This window comes from Salvelinus alpinus, chromosome 34, assembly GCF_045679555.1.
Source record: "Salvelinus alpinus chromosome 34, SLU_Salpinus.1, whole genome shotgun sequence".
Taxonomy (NCBI): Eukaryota; Metazoa; Chordata; class Actinopteri; order Salmoniformes; family Salmonidae; genus Salvelinus; species Salvelinus alpinus.
In genome coordinates this window covers 9,972,377-9,988,424 of record NC_092119.1, presented here as the reverse complement: position 1 = coordinate 9,988,424, position 16,048 = coordinate 9,972,377, and the positions used below count along the sequence as shown (strand labels likewise).

General features: G+C 44.6%; 1 protein-coding gene across 2 annotated transcripts in view; it reads right to left on the bottom strand.

Annotated features, from left to right (window-relative positions):
* LOC139563439 (neurexin-3a-like) overlaps positions 1-16,048 on the bottom strand; it is a 650,445-nt gene that overhangs the window by 471,578 nt on the left and 162,819 nt on the right. The window contains exons 8-10 of one of the 2 annotated variants that reach the window (XM_071382111.1): positions 11,061-11,354; positions 10,528-10,675; positions 3,979-4,362 (exon numbers count right to left, since the gene is read on the bottom strand). In XM_071382111.1, the coding sequence (XP_071238212.1) occupies positions 3,979-4,362; positions 10,528-10,675; positions 11,061-11,354 (826 nt within the window). Of the gene's footprint in view, positions 1-3,978; positions 4,363-10,291; positions 10,433-10,527; positions 10,676-11,060; positions 11,355-16,048 lie in introns of those variants that run through there. The other variant, XM_071382110.1, reaches the window with a different exon arrangement.

Sequence of the window (16,048 nt, the reverse complement as noted above, 5' to 3'; positions counted from 1 at the left end):
AAGAAAACTCCCTGAGGCATACTTTTAAGTAGTTCAATTGCATTGTTAACCTTTACAATTAAGACCTGTATTGGTAGAAGAAGTAGAGGCTGAAATATTGTTTCTGCTCTGAAATATGACTAAAGATGATAATATGTTAATAAAGAGACGCATACAGACCGCTCTGCATGGCTCAGGCCTTTATGTTAGAATTTCATTAGACCAATATCCCTTACACAGTGATTAGAGGTGAACAGTTACCTTTCATTTCAAATTGACCTCCATCTCTGTCTTCATCTATTTCTCTCACTTCCTCTTTCTCTCTCTCTCCCTCCCCTCGGTCTCTCTCACTTCCTCTCTCTCTCCCTCCCTCCCCTCTATCGCTCTTCCTCTCTCTCTCCCTCCCCTCTATCTCTCTTCCTCTCTCTCTTTCCCTCCTCTCTCACTATCCTCCTCCCTTTCCCCCTCTTTCGCTCGCTCTCTCTTTCACAAAATGTCTCTTTCACAAAATTTCCCTCCAAAATCCAAAGTGAGGTTGAACTGAAACTGGGGATGAATAGAGGAACGGAGCTGGATAGAGATGTTACCTCCAAGCTTTTATTTAATATGGTAAAAGCGTCTGGAATAATTTGTCAAATGCCTTCATTTTGTTTTCAGACATGCTTTTGATCAATCCATATGAAAATCTCATAGAATTTACAGACTGTTGAAATAAGAGACTTTTCTCTCTAGTCTCAAGACTTCTCCATGCATCACTCTCTCTCTCTGATTATAAACACGCATCACTATCTCTCTCTGAGTAATAACACACATCACTATCTCTCTCTCTGAGTAATAACACACATCACTATCTCTCTCTCTGAGTAATAACACACATCACTATCTCTCTCTGAGTAATAACACACATCACTATCTCTCTCTCTCTGAGTAATAACACACATCACTATCTGTCTCTCTCTGAGTAATAACACACATCACTATCTCTCTCTGACTAATCATTATGCGGTAAGGGTTCATATTCACCAGACAGCTCTCATTTCTCATTGTTGGTCATCATTATGCGGTAAGGGTTCATGTTAAAATCACTTCACTGATCTGTTGTATTGATAGTTCAATACGAGCTCATATTTAAAGGGTCCCAGGGGTCCTGTGTTCTCAGAGGTGTCATATCCAGGTGACCTTGTGAAGAGGCAGTTCCACATATAGTAGATTAATACATTCCATAATAGCATCATAATGGCCACGAAGCTGTAATTAGATTAATACATTCCATAATAACATCATAATGGCCACGCAGCTGTAATTAGATTAATACATTCCATAATAGCATCATAATGGCCACGCAGCTGTAATTAGATTAATACATTCCATAATAACATCATAATGGCCACGCAGCTGTAATTAGATTAATACATTCCATAATAGACATCATAATGGCCACGCAGCTGTAATTAGATTAATACATTCCATAATAGCATCATAATGGCCACACAGCTGTAATTAGATTAATACATTCCAAAATAGCATCATAATGGCCACGCAGCTGTAATTAGATTAATACATTCCATAATAGCATCATAATGGCCACACAGCTGTAATTAGATTAATACATTCCATAATAGCATCATAATGGCGACGCAGCTGTAATTAGATTAATACATTCCATAATAGCATCATAATGGCCACGCAGCTGTAATTAGATTAATACATTCCATAATAACATCATAATGGCCACGCAGCTGTAATTAGATTAATACATTCCATAATAGCATCATAATGGCCACACAGCTGTAATTAGATTAATACATTCCATAATAGCATCATAATGGCCACGCAGCTGTAATTAGATTAATACATTCCATAATAACATCATAATGGCCACACAGCTGTAATTAGATTAATACATTCCATAATAGCATCATAATGGCCACGCAGCTGTAATTAGAATAATACATTCCATAATAGCATCATAATGGCCATGCAGCTGTAATTAGATTAATACATTCCATAATAGACATCATAATGGCCATGCAGCTGTAATTAGATTAATACATTCCATAATAGACATCATAATGGCCACGCAGCTGTAATTAGATTAATACATTCCATAATAGACATCATAATGGCCACGCAGCTGTAATTAGATTAATACATTCCATAATAGCATCATAATGGCCATGCAGCTGTAATTAGATTAATACATTCCATAATAGACATCATAATGGCCATGCAGCTGTAATTAGATTAATACATTCCATAATAGACATCATAATGGCCACGCAGCTGTAATTAGATTAATACATTCCATAATAGCATCATAATGGCCATGCAGCTGTAATTAGATTAATACATTCCATAATAGCATCATAATGGCCACGCAGCTGTAATTAGATTAATACATTCCATAATAGCATCATAATGGCCACGCAGCTGTAATTAGATTAATACATTCCAAAATAACATCATAATGGCCATGCAGCTGTAATTAGATTAATACATTCCATAATAACATCATAATGGCCACACAGCTGTAATTAGATTAATACATTCCATAATAGACATCATAATGGCCACGCAGCTGTAATTAGATTAATACATTCCATAATATATATTGTTATGGCCACGCAGTTGTAATTAGATTAATACATTCCATAATAGACATCATAATGGCCACACAGCTGTAATTAGATTAATACATTCCATAATAGATATTGTTATGGCCACGCAGTTGTAATTCCAACCCTTTCGCTGGTGTTTGCAACAAGTGTTTTCCCTCACAAGTCTCTGTCGGGTTGACCCTAAGAATAGCACCAAAGGGTTATAATAGCCTGATTTACAGAATGTAAAGGGAGGGAGAGAACAGGAGGGAGCAATGGAGTGACTCAGGATCGATACGTATGTGTTTCCATTCATATGATAGGGGGAGAAACTGTGAAAGGTCATACAGACTTGACACAGCAAATAACTACAGAAGTTCATATATATATATATATATATATATATATATATATATATATATATATATATATAAAAATAAAAGAGAGAGAGAGAGAGAGAGAGAGAGAGAGAGAGAGAGAGAGAGAGAGAGAGAGAGAGAGAGAGAGAGAGAGAGAGAGAGAGAGAGAGAGAGAGAGAATACAATTTCTATTCTGGCAATTCAACTTTAACGAAGATTTGACACAGCAAATAACTATAGCAGTTGATATAGGTGAGAGTGACAGAGAGAGAGATATTCTGGTCATTAAACTGTAACGCTGGGTTGCCTTGGGCAGAGTAAGGTTCCCAGAAAAACGGCAGAAACCACATCAATTTTTCAACAGCATCAACAATACAGTCTTTACCACAACTTCCCCTAGAGCCTTAAAGGGGAAACACTGGGATTTAGAGCACAAGCTAGATTTAGTTCCTAAAGTGTTTCCATTCCATTTTTGGGCTCCTAAATGGCGCTGCAGTCTAAGGCACTGCAGTTCGGTGCAAGAGGCATCCTCCTCTGTGTTAATCCCAAAACAATCCTATGTGTTAATCTCCACACCAGCCTACGTGTTAATCTCCACACCGGCCTACGTGTTAATCCCAACACCGGCCTACGTGTTAATCCCCACACCGGCCTACGTGTTAATCCCCACGCCGGCCTACGTGTTAATCCCCACGCCGGCCTACGTGTTAATCCCCACGCTGGCCTACGTGTTAATCTCCACGCCGGCCTACGTGTTAATCCCCACACCGGCCTACGTGTTAATCCCAACACCAGCCTACGTGTTAATCCCAACACCAGCCTACGTGTTCATCCCAACACCAGCCTACGTGTTAATCCTAACACCAGCCTACGTGTTAATCCCCACACCAGCCTACGTGTTAATCCCCACACCAGCCTACGTGTTAATCCCAACACCAGGCCCAAATCAATGTATGTGTTAATGCACACACAAACACAAATACACAGTCATAAAACACACACACACACACAAGCACGCATGCAAAACAAAGGCTTCCACTTACCTCTCTCGCAGGTACGTGACCAGTACCCCGTGCCGGTACAATCGCAGATAAACCGGTTCCATCCCTCCTTGCAGACGCCTCTGTTCTTACACGGGTAGCTCTCACACTGTTTCCCCACCACTTTGTTGCACGACGGCTTGATGCCGGCGCCGTTCTGGGCCTCAGCGATCTGTCGGATGTCCTTGCTGCGCCCGTCGATGAAGAGGTCACGCACGCAGCCAACGTAGCCATAGTTGAGCATGGCGGTCCACAGCTCGGTGGGCAGGATGAGGTTGGCGCGGTCTAAGGGTAGACCACCTAGGTACATGTCCCCCTCCAGGTCCAGGATCTCACTCTCTCCGCTGGCCATGAATGGAGTGCGCCGGCTGTTGACTGAGATGGTGCCTGGAGAGGGGAAAGTAATACAGAGAGGGTTGTACTGTAATATAGAGAGGGTTGCACTGCAATCTAGAGAGGGTTGTACTGTAATATAGAGAGGGTATCACAGTCGCTCCATAACTCCACTACCAGTGTGGGTTTGTATAGCCTACCCCGGCTCACTGAGAACCCCGCTTACCTCCCCCGGAGCAATATTCTGGGGATCCTGGAACCTGCCAGGGATGTATTTCTCAGCTCCCTCATTTTTGATCTGCAGCCATCTTCTTTCCCTTCGGATCGGTCGAAGATAGCGTATATTATTATGCTAATGTAGGAAAGGGAGCTCTACAGGGCTAAGGCAGTTTGGGAGCAACAATTCGTCCTTTGTAGTCATTTGGAAGATTTAATGGCAGAGGTGTGGAAGGTGTTCGGATCTCCGGTATCTGGGAGAGAGGCGGTCTGAAAACTACTTGAATTACATCAGAATTCCCGTAGTGTGGCAGACTACGAGGTAGATTTTCGCACATTGGATGCCGAGAGTGCCTGGAATCCGGAGGCCCTGTTCGATATATTCTTTCTCGGACAATCAGAGGAGATAAAAGATGAGCTAGCTGCTCGGAAGTTACCGTGGGACCTTGATTCCCTCATCGCCCTTACCATTAGGATTGATGGACGTGTACGGGAATGCAGGCGTGAGAAGAGGTCAGATCTCGGTCACACTCGTTCATCCGCTGCTGCTTGCTCACCTCCGAAGGAATTCGGAAGTCCCCGAAGGCTGCATTTCTGAGAAGATCCAAAGCCACCCGAGTTCCCTCGAGAATCATTGGCTGATGGATGAGTTGCATACACTGGAGCCTATGCAACTGAGCAGAGCTAGATTATTGCCTAGGGAACGTTCACGTAGGCTGAGCTCCAACTGTTGTCTGTATTTGTGGTGCTTACAGAGACCAGACTCATTAGTAGGTACGAGTACACTGATGAGTCAGACTGGGAATTCTCTAATTCTCATTACCCGTACTCGATTTTTTGTGATCCTGTTTCACCTGTCTTTGTGCTTGTCTCCACCCCCTCCAGGTGTCACCCACCTTCCCCCATTATCCCCTGTGTATTTATAATGTACATGTGTTTTCTGTTTGTCTGTTGCCTTACGTAATACCTTGTTGTTGCTGCTCCTCCTTACGTAATACCTTGTTGATCCTGCTCCTCCTTATCTAATACCTTGTTGATGCTGCTCCTCCTTACGTAATACCTTGTTGATGCTGCTCCTCCTTATCTAATACCTTGTTGATGCTGCCCCTCCTCTCTCACACTCCCCTCTCCCCATTTCTCAATCACTCCCTATTCTCACTCTCCCCCCAATCTCCTCCCTTTCTCTCCATCTTCAAGCCCATCTATCTCTTACTCTTGATCTTGAGTTTATGTGTGTGTGAGCTGTTGGATCGATTGCAGTGTAGAGCAGTGTATCACTCTGTGCCCAGTGGTGGTCCAACGGGTGTCTCAGAGGACATTAGAGATGCAGACAGACAGCCTGTTAGACAATGTTAGGGCTGCATAGGTGACTGTCATTGCAGCACACATTACTGCAATTGATCTACAACTCCGGCCACACAAACATGGGCAGGGGTACACATAGAAGAACACAGAAGCAAGTATACTAGCGAGGTCAACCGTGAAACAAAACAGTTTTCAACATTCATCTATGTCTGAGGACGTCAGGAGATGATATGGAAACCACTAGGGGCAACAGTGAGCGCTGATACCTTCAAGTAGATTTCGGGTTTGCTAGGGAAAGGGAAAAAGGATAGGGGGATACCTAGTCAGTTGTACAACTGAATACCTCAACTGAAATGTGTCTCCTGCATTTAACCCAACCCCTCTGAATCGGAGAGGTGAGGGGGGCTGACTTAATCGACATCCACTTCTTCGGCGCCATGGGAACAGTGGGTTAACTGCCTTGCTCAGGGGAACAGTGGGTTAACTGCCTTGCTCAGGGGAACAGTGGGTTAACTGCCTTGCTCAGGGGAACAGTGGGTTAACTGCCTTGCTCAGGGGAACAGTGGGTTAACTGCCTTGCTCAGGGGAACAGTGGGTTTAACTGCCTTGCTCAGGGGAACAGTGGGTTAACTGCCTTGTTCAGGGGAACAGTGGGTTAACTGCCTTGTTCAGGGGAACAGTGGGTTAACTGCCTTGCTCAGGAGGCAGATCGACATATTTTTACCTTGTCAGCTCGGGGATTCGATCCAGCAACCTGCGTTGTGGATGGGCGTAAGCATCTACCTCTGATTCCAAAGGTTGTATGTAATCCCACAATAGAAAGTTGTTTTTAATATGTTTTGTTTTTAGCCTATCCCAAACCTTAATCCTTACCTCAATCATTCGGACCAACCCTTACCTAAACAATTCAGAGTTAATGCCTAACATTAATAACTTGGAGATAATGCATAAACTTAACCCTAATCTTATAAATTCAGAGTTAGGCAAGGAGGGGGCAGCAACAGGGTATTAGGTAAGGAGCGGTCAGAAACAGGGTATTAGGTAAGGAGGGGTCAGAAACAGGGTATTAGGTAAGGAGGGGGCAGCAACAGGGTATTAGGTAAAGAGGGGGCAGCAACAGGGTATTAGGTAAAGAGGGGGCAGAAACAGGGTATTAGGTAAAGAGGGGGCAGCAACAGGGTATTAGATAAGGAATGGGCAGCAACAACAGGGTATTAGGTAAGGAATGGGCAGCAACAACAGGGTATTAGGTAAGGAGGGGCAGCAACAGGATAATAGGTAAGAGGTAAGGAGGGGAAGCAACAGGATAATAGGTAAGAGGTAAGGAGGGGAAGCGACATGATAATAGGTAAGGAGGGGGCAGCAACAGGGTATTATGAAAGAAGTAAGGAGGGGCAGCAACAGGGTATTATGAAAGAAGTAAGGAGGGGCAGCAACAGGGTATTATGAAAGAAGTATGGAGGGGCAGCAACAGGGTTGTAGTTAAGAGTTAAGAAGGGGCAGAAACAGGGTATTAGGTAAGAGTTAAGTAGGTGCAGAAACAGGGTATTATATAAGAGGTGAAGATGGGGCAGCAACAGGGTATTAGGTTAGGAGGGGGCAGCAACAGGGTATTATATAAGAGGTAAGGAGGGGCAGCAACAGGGTATTATATACGAGGTAAGGAGGGGCAGCAACAGGGTATTATATAAGAGGTAAGGAGGGGCAGCAACAGGGTATTATATAAGAGGTAAGGAGGGGGTAGCAACAGGGCATTATATAAGAGGTAAGGAGGGGGCAGCAACAGGGTATTATATAAGAGGTAAGGAGGGGCAGCAACAGGGTATTATATAAGAGGTAAGGAGGGGGCAGCAACAGGGTATTATATAAGAGGTAAGGAGGGGGTAGCAACAGGGCATTATATAAGAGGTAAGGAGGGGGCAGCAACAGGGTATTATATAAGAGGTAAGGAGGGGGTAGCAACAGGGCATTATATAAGAGGTAAGGAGGGGGCAGCAACAGGGTATTATATAAGAGGTAAGGAGGGGGCAGCAACAGGGTATTATATAAGAGGTAAGGAGGGGCAGCAACAGGGCATTATATAAGAGGTAAGGAGGGGGCAGCAACAGGGTATTATATAAGAGGTAAGGAGGGGCAGCAACAGGGTATTATGTAAGAGGTAAGGAGGGGCAGCAATAGGGTATTATATAAGAGGTAAGGAGGGGGCAGCAACAGGGTATTATATAAGAGGTAAGGAGGGGCAGCAACAGGGTATTATATAAGAGGTAAGGAGGGGCAGCAACAGGGTATTATATACGAGGTAAGGAGGGGGCAGCAACAGGGTATTATATAAGAGGTAAGGAGGGGCAGCAACAGGGTACTATGTAAGAGGTAAGGAGGGGCAGCAATAGGGTATTATATAAGAGGTAAGGAGGGGGCAGCAACAGGGTATTATATAAGAGGTAAGGAGGGGCAGCAACAGGGTATTATATAAGAGGTAAGGAGGGGCAGCAACAGGGTATTATATACGAGGTAAGGAGGGGGCAGCAACAGGGTATTATATAAGAGGTAAGGAGGGGCAGCAACAGGGTATTATATAAGAGGTAAGGAGGGACAGCAACAGGGTATTATGAAAGAGTTAAGCAGGGCAGAAAAAAGGTATTAGGTAAGAGGTAAGAAAGGTCCTAGAAATGTCGATATTCAGTGCATTCAGAAAGTATTCAGACCCCTTGACTTTTTCCACATTCTGTTATGTTAAAGCCTTATTCAAAACCCTTTTTCTTCATCAATCTACACACAATACCTGCATAATGACAAAGCAAAAATAGTTACAAGCTTGGCACACCTGTATTTGGGGAGTTTCTCCCACTCTCTGCAGATCCTTTCAAGCTCTCTCTTGGATGGGGAGCATCGCTGCACAGACATTTCAGGTCTCTCCAGAGACGTTCAATCGGGTTCAAGTCTGGGCTCTGGCTGGGCCACTCAAGGACATTAATATACTCGTCCCGAAGCCACTCCTGCGTTGTCTTGGCTGTATACTCAGGGTCGTTGTCCTGTTGGAAGGTCAACCTTCGCACCAATCGAAGGTCCTGAGCACTCTGGAGTAGGTTTTCATCAAGGATCTCTCTGTACTTTGCTCCGTTCATTTTTCCCTCCATCCTGACTAGTCTCCCAGTCCCTGCCGCTGAAAAACATCCTCACAACATGATGCTGCCACCACCATGCTTCACTGTAGGGATGGTGCCAGGTTTCCTCCAGACGTGACACTTGGCATTCAGGCCAAAGAGTAACATTTTGGTAACATCAGACCAGAGAATCTTGTTTCTCATGGTCAGAGTCCTTTAAGTGCCTCTTGGCAAACTCCAAACGGCCTGTCTTCCTTTTACTGAGGAGTGGCTTCCGTCTGGCCACTCTACCATAAAGGCCTGCTTGGTGGAGTGCTGCAGAGATGGTTGTCCTTCAGGAAGGTTCTCCCATCTCCACAGAGGAACTCTGGAGCTCTGTCAGAGTGACTATCGGGTTCTTGCCCACCTCCCTGACCAAGGCCCTTCTCCCCCGATGACTCAATTTGGCCGGGCAGCCGGCGTCTTGGTGGTTCCAAACTTCTTCCATTTAAGAATGATGGAGGCCGTTATGTTCTTGCGGACCTTCAATGCTGCAGACATTGTTTGCTACCCTTCCCCAGATCTGTACCTCGACACAATCCTGTCTCTGAGCTCTACGTGGGACCTTATATAGACAGGTGTGTGCCTTTCCAAATCATGTCGAATCAATTGAATTTACCACAGACGGACTCCAATCAAGTTGTAGAAACATCTCAAGGATCATCAATGGAAACAGGATGCATCTGAGCTACATTTCAATGTCTCATAGCAAATGGTCTGAATACGTATATACATAATGTATTTCAGGTTTTTCTTTTTAATTCATTTGTAAAAAAAATGGTCATTATGGGGTATTGTGTGTAGATTGATGAGGGATAAAAATATGAATCAATTTTAGAATAAGGCTGTAACGTAAAAGTCAAGGGGTCTGAATACTTTCCAAAGGCACTGTATGCCTTCCTCTGCGAAAGATTTATAAATAATAATACAATTTTAAAAAAAGTATAAAAAAGATTGCCCAGTGCAAACTCGTGATGCTCGGAGCCGAAACGCGATGCTCACACCACTGCGCTTCGGCAGTTCACAATGCTCTAGCAAGCCACGAGAATACTAGGTAATGGTAATATCGCATAATTTTTGATTGTTTTGTTTTAAGCCTTCTTCCATAGCCCTAACCTTAAACATAGCCCTAACCTTAAACACTCAGAATGTATGCCTAAAGTGTTAATCTTTGAATTGTTTCTGTTTTAACGTTGTACCCCACGTGGAATTAACCGTGTAACCACGCAGAATTAATATGTCAAAAATAAACCTTCATCCACAATACGTTCATCCATAATTTTGAAGGGAAATTATGAGATCTTGTTGAGAAGACTCACCTGAGCGTCCGTCCCTCTGTATGTCCACGTGGTACCAGGCTCCGTCTTTGACCTTGTTCTGGGTGGCTTTGACCTTGATGGTCCCTGAGCCCATGTCCAACAGCAGGTACAGACTCACCTGAGCGTCCGTCCCTCTGTATGTCCACGTGGTACCAGGCTCCGTCTTTGACCTTGTTCTGGGTGGCTTTGACCTTGATGGTCCCTGAGCCCATGTCCAACAGCAGGTACAGACTCACCTGAGCGTCCGTCCCTCTGTATGTCCACGTGGTACCAGGCTCCATCGTTGACCTTGTTCTGGGTGGCTTTGACCTTGATGGTCCCTGAACCCATGTCCAAAAGCAGGTACAGACTGCCATCCAGCAGTTCTACCGCAAAGAAGTCCACCTGGGGGAGATGGTCAAGGTGTTTGTTCATCATTGGGGTACAACAGCCCCTGAGATATCTTTACAAAACAGGATTTATAAGCCCAATAACACCTTGAACACAGGCTTTTTGTTTCTTCTCAACAGGGTTTCATTTAAATTCCAATCAATTCAGAAAGTAAACAGAATTCCAACTCTAATTCCATATTGTCCTAATTGAAAAGCATTGAGGAGAATTGGAGTTGGAATTACATAAACTTTCTGAATTGTCTAAAATTGAAATGGAATTGACCCCAACCCTGCTCCTTACACTAGTGACAGATTTGACAGGTTTAAACACAGCTTTACACACAGGCTGGGCTTAATATGTATGTGTGGTTTGATTTATTAATCGTTCATTGTCTTACCTTGGTGTTCTTCTGGCTGCGTTGGGCCTCCTTGCGCTCCTGAGGCTTGCCGTGAGTGAAGAGGATGAGTCCGTTGGGTTCCGAGGTCCTGAAGTCAAAGGACAAGGAACCCATTCTCTTGGTGTTCCACTTGGGCAGGCTGATGTAGGCCTCGGGGGTCTCGAAGGAGATAGGGTCCATGGTGGCCACGTTCTCACACTTAAACATCACATCCCCCTGGATCTTCATCTTGGGGTCCACGATATGCGCCAGACGGGAGAGCTCCAGACGGATGTCGTTGTTCTTGTAGACCACCTGGAGGGAGAGATTGGTGTGTGGGAAAAATATAATTTATGGTCATTTGTTTAGGTTATGGTCAAGTTAGACTCAATTCAGGATAACGACAATGATTTTTGTTGGTAATGTCTATTTCGCAGAAGTTAACAAACAACTTTGCATTTGTTGTCATATCAAACATATTAGCCAGTGTGAAGATGTTCCACTTTTTCACAAGGTTGGTGATGTAGTAAAGGCTAGATTCAATTAGAACGGCGGAACGTCTGTGTCATAGCGCGATTTACACTTTTAAAGGTCATTTCCAAATGAGCCGACAACTGCAGCGATTATTTCAATGTATTTTTTGGTATTTTTATATCCTTTTTCTCCCCAATTTTATGATGTCCAATTGCGATCCAATTACGATCTTGTGTCATCGCTCGGGAGAAGCGAAGGTCGAGTCATGCGTCCTCTGTAGCATGACCTGCTCCTTAACATTCGCCTGCTTAACCCGGAAGCCAGCCGCACCAGCGTCTCGGAGGAAACACAGTTCAACTGATAACCCAAGTCAGCCTGCAGGCACCAGGCCCGCCACAATGAGTCGCTATAGGATGATGAGCCAAGTAAAGCCCCCCAGCCAAACCCTCCCCTAACCCGGAAGAGACTGGGACAATTGTGTGCCGCCCTATGGGACTCGCGGTCATGGCCAGTTGTGACACAGCCTGGGAACGAACGATGCAGCCTTAGACTGCTGCGCCACTCGGGAGGCCCAATGCAGCGTTTACTTTGAATTCGATCTCAGCGACCATATCATTGCCTTTAAATGGTGCATAGCCTAAAAGGGGCGATCACATTGAATCTAGGCCTAAGTATCTATATCAGAAACAAATACATAATAAAACACTTATAGATAACGTTTGTTAATTCCTGATTTTTGTAGTCTCTCCATGAAGCAGCAGGTAAAGTTCATGTGGATTAGTCAGTCGGCTGTATTAATATATCTGTATTAGATACCAATAGACCAGGGCGCACAGAAAAACAATGGCCGTCTCTGATTGAGGTAATTGACTCTCAGTGGGCTGACAAACGCATCTGGGTCTGCTCTCACTGATAACGATGCTAATGGCTACACAAAATGATGGTAGACACACAAACAGGAGCGAGCACTTACACAAACACACACGCAGGAGCATGCGCGCACACACACACACACACACAGGAACCTGCGCATACACACACCCACACAGATACGCAGGAGTGCACTCATCACACACAGTTATGGTGGCCCAGCTCTTTGTTTTAAAGGTTAGAGGGACAGAGTAGCTGCCTTTGGTTGCTTTGAGAGCCTTATGTAATGCTATGGCCCTAGACCTGTCTGCCACACACAAACACACACACACACAGACACACACACAACTGCATACACAAACACACACACACACACACACACACACACACACACACACACACACACACACACACACACACACACACACACACACACACACACACACACACACACACACACACACACACACACACACACACACACACACACACACACACACACACACACAATGTGTCCAGGCACCACACAACCTTAAGAAATATTGAGCACATCTTAGAGTGTCTTCATAAACTAAAAAAACAACCTATTATTTGGGCATCCGATACATCATCAGAGAGTTTTACACCTACCAGTGACAACAGTGACCCTATTTGGGCTTCCGATACATCATCAGAGAGTTTTACACCTACCAGTGACAACAGTGACCCTATTTGGGCTTCCGATACATCATCAGAGAGTTTTACACCCACCAGTGACAACAGTGACAGTTCACTACAGCCAACCACTCCATTCTGTGAGTGAGTAAGTGTCTTTAGCAGTGGAAAACAAAGTCCCACTAAAGTGGCTAATATTTTCTCACAGCAGTCTTGATGCTGTCAATAACCCACAGGACAGCCAGACATAAGGGGAATGTGTGTGTAAATTGAAATCTGCTCAAGTGGAAAATTGAAGGATTTTTCTCTAATTCTCTGGGCAGAACAGAAGCCCCTCTCTCTTTCTTGGGTAGCCTATTACGAGCAGAGCACGAGCATGCATACACACCCACCCGTGCACACACACACACACACACACAAACACGCAAGCATGAAAAATGCACACACACATAACCTCTGTCTCTCTGGGTGTATGAGTAAGTACACAGCTGTCTGTGAGTAGATTGGGGTCTGTGTGAGATTATTGATAATCTGGCAAATTTGACAGTAAATCAACTCATCCCTCAGATGCCTGAGGGCCCTAAGCGCTGTGTGTGTGTGTCTATGTCCGTGTGTGTTTATATGTGTGTGTGTGTTTGTGTGTGTGTGTGTGTGTGTGTGTGTGTGTGTGTGTGTATATGTGTGTGTGTGTGTGTGTGTGTGTCTATGTGTGTGTGCCCATGTGCGTGTTTGTGTCTATGTGTGTGTGTGTGTGTGTGTGTGTGTGTCTTTGTGTGTGTGTCTACAGTATGTGTGTGGGTGTGTGTCTGTGTGTCTGTGTGTCTATGTGTGTCTGTGTGTGTGTGTGTATGCATGTGCGTGCATGTGCATGTGTGTGCACCACAGTGTTTTCATGCGTGTGTGTGTGTGTGTGTGTGTGTATGCATGTGCGTGCATGTGCATGTGTGTGCACCACAGTGTTTTCATGCGTGTGTGTGTGTGTGTGTTTGTGTGTGTATGTGTGTGTGTGTGTGTGTGTGTGTGTGTGTGTGTGTGTGTGTGTGTGTGTGTGTGTGAAATCAAACTTTATTTGTCACATGCGCTGAATACAACAAGTGTAGACTTTACTGTGAAATGCTGACTTACAAGCCCTTAACCAACAGTGCAGTTCAAGAAAGAGTTAAGAAAATATTTACCAAGTAGACTAAAATAAATAGTAACACAATAAGAATGACAATAACGAGGCTACATACAGGGGGAGCCGGTACCGAGTCAGTGTATGGGGGTACAGGTTATTTGAGGTAATTTGTGCATGCTTTAGTGTTACTTGCCTCGAAGATAGCATAGAAGGCATTTCGTTCGTCTGGTAGGCTCGCGTCACTGAGCAGCTCGCATCTGAGTTTCCCTTTGTAGTCCGTAATAATTTTCACGCCCTGCCACATCCGACGAGCGTCAGAGCCGGTGTAGTAGGATTCAATCTTAGTCCTGTATTGACGCTTTGCTTGTATGATGGTTCGTCTGAGGGCATAGCGGGTTTTCTTATAGGCGTCCGGATTAGTGTCACGCTCATTGAAAGCGGCAGCTCTAGCCTTTAGCTCAATGCGGATGTTGCCTGTAATCCATGGCTTCTGGTTGGGATATATACGTATGGTCACTGTGGAGACGACGTCGTCGATGCACTTATTGATGAAGCCGATGACTGAGGTGGTAAACTCCTCAATACCATTGGATGAATCCCGGAACATATTCCAGTCTGTGCTAGAAAAACAGTCCTGTAGCGTAGCATCCACGTCATCTGACCAATTCCATACTGAGCGAGTCACTGGTACATCCTGCTTTAGTTTTTGATTGTAAGTAGGAATCAGGAGGATATAATTATGGTCCGATTTTCCAAATGGAGGGTGGGGGAGAGCTTTGTATGCATCTCTGTGTGGAGTAAAGGTGGTCTAGGGTTTTTTTTCTTCTCTGGTTGCACATGTGACATGCTGGTAAAAATGTGGTAAATCTGATTTAAATGTGCCTGCATTAAAGTCCCTGGCCACTAGGAGCACCGCTTCTGGCTGAGCAATGTTCTTCTTTTGTTATGGCCTTATAGAGTTGGTTGAGAGCGGTCTTAGTGCCAGCTTCGTTCTATGGTGGTAAATAGACGGCTACAAATCATATCGATGAGAACTCTCTTGGTAGATCGTGTCGCCTACAGCTTATCATAAGGTACTCTACCTCAGGCGAGCAATACCTCGAGACTTCTTTAATATTAGACATCGCGCAACAGCTGTTATGAACAAATAGACACACACCCCCACCCCTCGTCTTACCAGAGGTAGCGTCTCTGTTGTGCTGGTGCATGGAAAATCCCGCCAGCTCTATATTGTCCGTAATGTCGTTCAGCCATGTCTCGGTGAAACATAAGATGTTACAGTTTTTAATTTCCCGTTAGTAGGATCAACTTAATCGTAGGTCATCAATTTTATTTTCCAATGATTGCACGTTAGCAAGAAGAACAGATGGCAGTGGGAGTTTACTCGCTCGCCTACGGATTCTCAGAAGGCTGCCCGATCTGCGTCTTTTCTTCACGCTAAAGGCGGGGATCTGGGCCTGTTCCAGTGGAAGCAGGATATCCTTCTCGTCGGACTCATTAAAGGAAAAGGTTTATTCCAGTCCGCGTTGAGTAATCGCTGTTCTGATGTCCAGAAGTTCTTGAAGGTCATAAGCGACGGTAGAATCAACATATGTACACAATAAGTTTTTAAAAAGTCAAATGTCAGCCAATTTGTTCGGCGCCATCATGATCCGTGTGTGTGTGTGTGTGTGTGTGTGTGTGTGTGTGTGTGTGTGTGTGTGTGTGTGTGTGTGTGTGTGTAATGCTCTCAGCCTTTCCGGATCCAGAGGGTTTATCCCAGCGATCATAAATACGGACAGGGCAGAAGCTTTTACCACACTGAGATTAAAGTTTTACACTCTAAACATCTACAACACCAGGAAAACACACTGTATCCACATCCAGCTGCACTATCATCCTAAAAATGAACATA